The 6200-nt window shown below is 43.9% G+C and overlaps 1 protein-coding gene across 5 annotated transcripts in view; it reads left to right on the top strand.

Annotated features, from left to right (window-relative positions):
- Positions 1 to 2434: 2434 nt before the first annotated feature.
- The window catches only part of LOC126989619 (very low-density lipoprotein receptor-like), a 12698-nt gene continuing 8932 nt past the window's right edge, over positions 2435 to 6200 (top strand). For 2 of the 5 annotated variants that reach the window (XR_007743543.1, XR_007743542.1), the window contains exons 1-2: positions 2435 to 2602; positions 4239 to 4429. Coding sequence is in view for 1 of the 5 variants with exons in the window: in XM_050848230.1 (XP_050704187.1) it covers positions 4405 to 4429 (25 nt within the window). In the remaining 4 variants the exon portion in view is untranslated. The remainder of the gene's footprint in view (positions 2603 to 4238; positions 4430 to 6200) is intronic. The other 3 variants (XR_007743539.1, XM_050848230.1, XM_050848234.1) reach the window with 2 other exon arrangements.

The raw sequence follows: 6200 nt of genomic DNA, 5'->3' as shown, positions 1-6200 counted from the left end.
GTGCCAAAATATGGGACACAACAACTGTAAATGCAATGCTAATTTGCACTAAGATGTTGTGGTTACACAGGGTTAGAGTTACATTGACATTCATTACCAATACATTGTCATCGGAGAGCAGAATCGATGGGCGATCGATAAATTTAGTTTTCCTTCGTTTTCTCAAAACAGGGTCACACGCGCATTTATTTGATATTTCTAAGTTATTTATGGACCTAGCACAAACATAAAGATAGCGTTGGAAAGAGAAAAAAATTAGCTATAAATGCTAGTGATCAGAATCTGGATAAACATCATCAAAATTTTTATATAAATTTTCTAAGTTTAAACTTTGAAGAAAAAAAAAAAGAAAAAAAAGAAAAGAAAATGGAAAAGTAATCTCTAGGAATACACTTATTTTGTATGCCCGTTCCAGTGGTGTTTTTATTTTTGAGCTATCTAAACTCTAAATATGCTTTTTTTCAATTTCAAAATTTTGAAATTTTTGAAAAAAAATTCACAATTTTTTTTTTCAAAAAATCTTCACCAAAACTGTACATGATGTTCCTACTCAAGGTACACATCACCTGTGAGAAAATGGTGATCCTCTGATAATATCTTAGAACATGGCAGACGCTCCCCTTAAGGATTTAAACAAGAAGTATAGTGGAGTCAGAGGTGGGTGAGTACGAGGAATATGCCCTGAATCGTGCAAAGTGAAATTTTATTTTTGAGGAGAGCAAAGTTGTAGGCTTGTCCACCAGGCTGGTCAGTGAAAGCGTATGAAAGCTAAAGCTGATGGTTAAAACTGGAACCCCATAAGATGGAGATATAAATGAAGGGAGAGTGAGTCAAGATGTGCTCCACTTAAGATTTCATATAGTCAAAGAACTTTATATAGCTGGTAGAGTTAGGTGAGACATAGACAGCACAGATGTATTTAATAATAGAATGACAATGATGTCTTAGCCAGATAGCAAAAAAATTCTGAAGAATCAAAGTCGTGGGCACGTGAGGATGTGATGTCGTTGCAACGCAGATCCAACCTTGGATTTAGATTTAGTATATAAATAGTAGTAGGAAATATAGTAAAGATTACTGCTAGTAGCCTCAGAAACCTGGGTTTCGATGAGGAAGAAAAGGGGAGGTTTAGAGGAGGAGAGATGGTGCTCCACAAAACGGAAAATAGTACAAAGACCGCGAATGTTGCAAAAGTTGATGAAGAGAAAGTCGGAAGAGTATCAAGACACCTCTTTGGTCTAGAGCCAGGAGTGAATTATTCATGACATCCTTGCATTGCATTAATCCCCCAGCTGAATAGTCACCGTGGGCGCCCGAAAACGCCCTAACCGCCGCCATGTTCAGCAACATTTTCATGGGTCTTTGGCCAAAGTTGCAAGACAATTTGTTAAAGACAAAATATGATAACGTAAAAGCCAAAATAAAGAACGAAATAACTACATGTGAATCACCAAGATGGTTCTCCAGACACCTGTCACACCTTTTACTCTTTTCATAATTTCAACACCTGTCTTTATCTAAAACCCTTCTTTCCTGTCCATTTTTTTCTTCACAATTTCAAAACTCGTCTTTATCTTAAACCCTTCTTTCCCCTCCTCATTTTTTTTCGTAATTTCAAGACTCCATCTATAACCCTTCTTTCCTCCCCATCCTTTTTTTTATGATTTCAAAACTCGTCTTTCCCTACAACCCTTCTTATCTGTCCCCTTTCCTTCTCTCTCTGTTCCCCTGAGCAGCCACCTTTTCTCTAAAAATAAAAAAAATATATATATTGCACACCCCTTTTGTCTGATCGTCTTTTTCTGACTCACAGCTCTCAGCCCTGTCACCGAGTCATCCTCCCATAAATCACTGGCGCTTTCCTGTGTCTTATCTTTTTACTCCTATCTCATCTTACCAAAGACTTCTGACGTCTGGCACATAATTAGTTTTTTATTAGCTAACTCGAGCCATCTGCACACTTCCCCCTACACACCTTCCAGCCCCAATTTTGTCATCCTCAGCAGGTTTGTTAGCTTTACCAGGTCACTTGATAACATATCTTTGACTTGTTACCTTAAATATTTTCAGCCAACAGATCCCTAATTCGTTTCCTCAGACTGCTTCAGCTTAGGAACTGGTCTTGTAACTATTAATTTTAACTTAAAAGGTTCTGGAGTCGTCGACGGCGTGCTAATGGCGGCAGCGTTTTATTGATTTTGCAACAGCCAGGGATCGCTTATCATTAATACTTGCTTCCTGTTGGTTATCACGTCTCACTGATAAGTAACCACATCGATAGGAACACGTCATATTCGGTGTATTTCCTGCCTCTTATCACCTCCTACGCCTTAATCTTACTTTTTTGTCATTGCCTAGATAACCCGTTCTTTATGCATTCCGTGCCTATACCCATTTCAAAATGGCGGAAGTCGTGGCCTTACATATACGCCCAGAGCCACCCTGAGCCACGCTACTTTGTTCCGCTCGGCCCCAGCGTGCGGGTCCCGTGTGTGTCAGAGGAGGCAAAGAAGCTCACCCCCCAGCCGCCGCCATGCCGCCGCTGCGCTCCCTGGTGGTGGTCCTGCTGCTCGCCGCCTCCCTCGCCCACTCTCTGCCTCAGGTAGACCAGAGACATGCGAGCATTAGGGACAATGAGCAGAACCTAGGAAGCGCTACAGACCGTCACAGTTCTGAGGGAGAACGCGGATGTCACACTCGCCATTGGCTTCAAAATTTGAGACAATCCTGAGTAGAGGAGTCTGAGGGGATGCCCACATAGCTCATGGGTTTAGGAAGGCGATAGATCGTGGCACAAGTTACTTGGTATGGGAAGGGGACCTGCAGGGTTATTTAAGCGTGTTTAATACACAGTAACTAACAGCAATCCTTGCGATGTCCCAAAGTATTTATTTTTTTTTTTACATCCCCGCCTATGTAGGCTTTCTTCAGGGGCCAGATGGTCGGCCCAAGCCCGTCATGGCGCAGGCAATTTTTATAGTGGCGCCAGTTATGCTTGGCTCATGCTGCCCCCCCGGAACTCATTCTTGATTCACTGGACGGTTTCTTCTAGAGTCCGGGTTGATGGGTGGTCTTCTGGACAGGATGTGCGTAGTCTTAGGCTACTCGGCGGTGACTGAAAAATCCCAGGTGGGGATTCGAACCGACGTTGTCCATGGCATGGTGAATGTGAGCCTAGCACGCTAAGCACTCAGCCACCACCTACCCATGTATAGCATTTGAGCAGATATTTTGAACGTATGGTGTTGGGACGAGACTTGGGACAAAGTGTCGCTTCATTGAACACGAATTGACAACAAAAACTTCAGAAAACTCGTAAAATCAACTTAAAATCTTAACCATAAACTGGGAAAAAAATATCAGACAAGTGTCACTGAAACTATTTGAGTTTGGAATAAATGGTTAATCTCTTTGTAACTAATACTGTTTTGCAAACCCCCAAGGTATATTAATAAATATGTGACCCTTGTTATTTTATCTGAATCGTTTTCTCTCGAGAAAAAAATGTAATAAAGAAACAGCTAATTGGTGATTATGCGATAGTTACCGCAATGGATAAAACGCAACACACGAACTATTTCTCGCAGTTAAAGTTCATTACATCGGGACAAAAATCATGTATACATATTAAGCAAATTCATATGCATATAAGAAAGGACATACTCTTTCATTTACCGTTCTGATACGTAATAAGATTAGATAAAGATTGCCTTAAATTATCACAATGCTGAGGAAGTCTTTAACTCTAAATCTACTCAAAGAAAAATCAAGTTGATTCTTTTTGGTATGAAAACTCAATTATCATGTTAGGACAGCTTGTTGGGAGGGTGGGTCAACCCCAAGGATTCATCGGTAGTACGAAGAATTCCAATTCTCCTTCAATATGATTACTAGCGACCTTCTTCTAACTCCGCCACCAAATGGTCTGAAAACAAAACACGCCCACCGTGGTGACAGTGAACACGGAGACGACATCTGAATGATCGGTGTTGCTCAGAGGTACCACCGGGAATGGTGTCGTAGGGTGGGAGAGGCAATGTGCCCCGGGGTATACTCCCGTGAACTGACATATTTAACGAGGGACAGGAAAATGTATGCGTAGTCTCCTACATTTATTTTTGACGCCATTTTTTTTCGTGTGTGTGTCTGTGTGTGTGTGTGTGTGTGTGTGTGTGTGTTATCACGCATCTACACGGGTCCTCTATGTCTCACTCTCCTCTCTCCCATTACATGGTCAGGATGACCCGAGCCGAAACTTAGACTTTACTTTTGCGGACAAGACGAGGGTGCTGGCCAGCAGGGTGTCAGGCCGTGACCTGACGCGACCTCGGCGACAATCTTCGTCAAGCAGGCTCGTGGACTACCAAGGAGGCTCAGGAAAGCTGGAGTACAAGGACGAGAGACATGGACGAGCCTGGGACTGACTCGGGTGAGCTGGTTTGTTTGATTCTTGCCTTTATTGCAAAGTAAAAAGATGGGATGCATGTCAATGGTGGGCCATTCCCACATATGTTCTTTTGTAGATATAAGGGTAGGAACTTCTCCCTCAGCAGGAGAGGAACAACATGTCCGTTTTTTGTGTCATCATCATATCTTGTCACTCCACCACTGGCACCACTGGAGGGATCTTTCGTTTGCTTCCAGGAGATCTTGGTTGGAGCAGCTTGGGCCCAACACGCAGCCTCGGAGAATATGTTCCATTGTTTGATTGGGGTCACCACAGGGGCAGGCTGCGCTAGCCGCCAGTCCCCACCTCTGAAGGTTTCCGTTTGTCTTGCCAACTCCAGTCCTGGCACGGTTTAGGGTTACCCACTCTTTCCTGTTAAACGATGCTCCGTTCGGGAGGTTTTCAGATGGTGGGGGGAGTGGCCCATGTGGTGGAGTCCTACTAATCTCCATCCACTGCTCATGCCGATATTGAGTTGGTGTGCGTCCTTGTAGCCCTATAACAGTGGCAAAGCTCTTGCGTGAGACAAGCCTTCGCCGCATTTCTTGGTGACCATACAGTGGGTGTCGGTTGTCGGTCAATTGCTTGTCCCGCTCCTGCTTGGTGATGGCGTCACGTCTGATGGAGGGTGGCGCAATGTTTGCAAGGCTATATAGGGCCGGTAGTGGGGTCGACTTCAGGTTGCCTGTTATTATTCGGCAAGCCCGGTTTAATTCTGGGTCCACAGTTGTTGCATGGCAGGACCGTGCCCACACGGGGGCACAGTATTCCGCGGTGGAGTAGCACAGTGCCATGGCGGTTGTTTTTAGGGTTTGTGGGTTGGTTCCCCATGAAGAATTTGCAAGTTTTTGTAATAGGTTGTTTCGGGTTGCGACTTTTTCTTTAAGTTTCCTTGTGTGCTCTTTAAAAGACAATGTCCTATCCAGAGTCACACCCAGATATACAGGATACTTGGTGTTTTCAAGTGTTTTGTTTTCCCAAGTGACCTTGAGGCTTCTTTCTGCTTGGCTGTTGTTAAGATGGAATGTGCAGACTTGGGTTTTTCCAGGGTTGGCATTTAGGAACCAACGTTTGTAGTAGGTTAATAGAGACTGCAGTGCATCTGTGAGGCTGGTTTCGATGGCATGGAAGGATTTTGCTTGCATCGCAATGCAAAGATCGTCTGCATAGATAAATCTGCGGATGTTCTGGAGTTGTGGCTGGTCATTGGTGTAAATGTTGAATAACATTGGAGCCAACACCGATCCCTGTGGTAATCCGTTCCTTTGTAGCCTCCACCTGCTTTTTTTGCTGTTCATCTCTACAAAGAACCTCCGGTTGTTCAGGAGGGACTCTATCACCCGGACAACGGTTGAATTTTTCACTAATTTGGCTACCTTAAATAGGAGAGCCCTGTGATTCACCGTGTCATATGCCGCAGTGAGGTCAACGAAGACTGCTCCAGTTTTCAGTTGTTTTTCAAAGCCGTCTTCTATGTATTGTGTGAGGTTCAGGACCTGGCCGCAGCAGGAGCGGCCAGGTCTAAAACCTGCCTGGTCGTGGGACAGTTGGTCATCCACTGTGGGTAGAATTCGGATCATAATCAAGCGTTCATACAGCTTATACAGACAACACAGTAGAGAGATTGGTCTGTAGTTCTTAGGGGATGTTGGGTCTTTTTCCGGTTTTAAGAGAGCTACGACTTTGGCTTTTTTTCATGTTTTTGGTATCTTTAGAGTTGTTACACAGGTGTTCAGCAACTCAAGGAGCCATT

The sequence above is a fragment of the Eriocheir sinensis genome, chromosome 6, assembly GCF_024679095.1.
Source record: "Eriocheir sinensis breed Jianghai 21 chromosome 6, ASM2467909v1, whole genome shotgun sequence".
Taxonomy (NCBI): Eukaryota; Metazoa; Arthropoda; class Malacostraca; order Decapoda; family Varunidae; genus Eriocheir; species Eriocheir sinensis.
The sequence above is the reverse complement of the archived record's forward strand: the minus strand, read 5'-3'. Positions and strand labels throughout refer to the sequence as shown.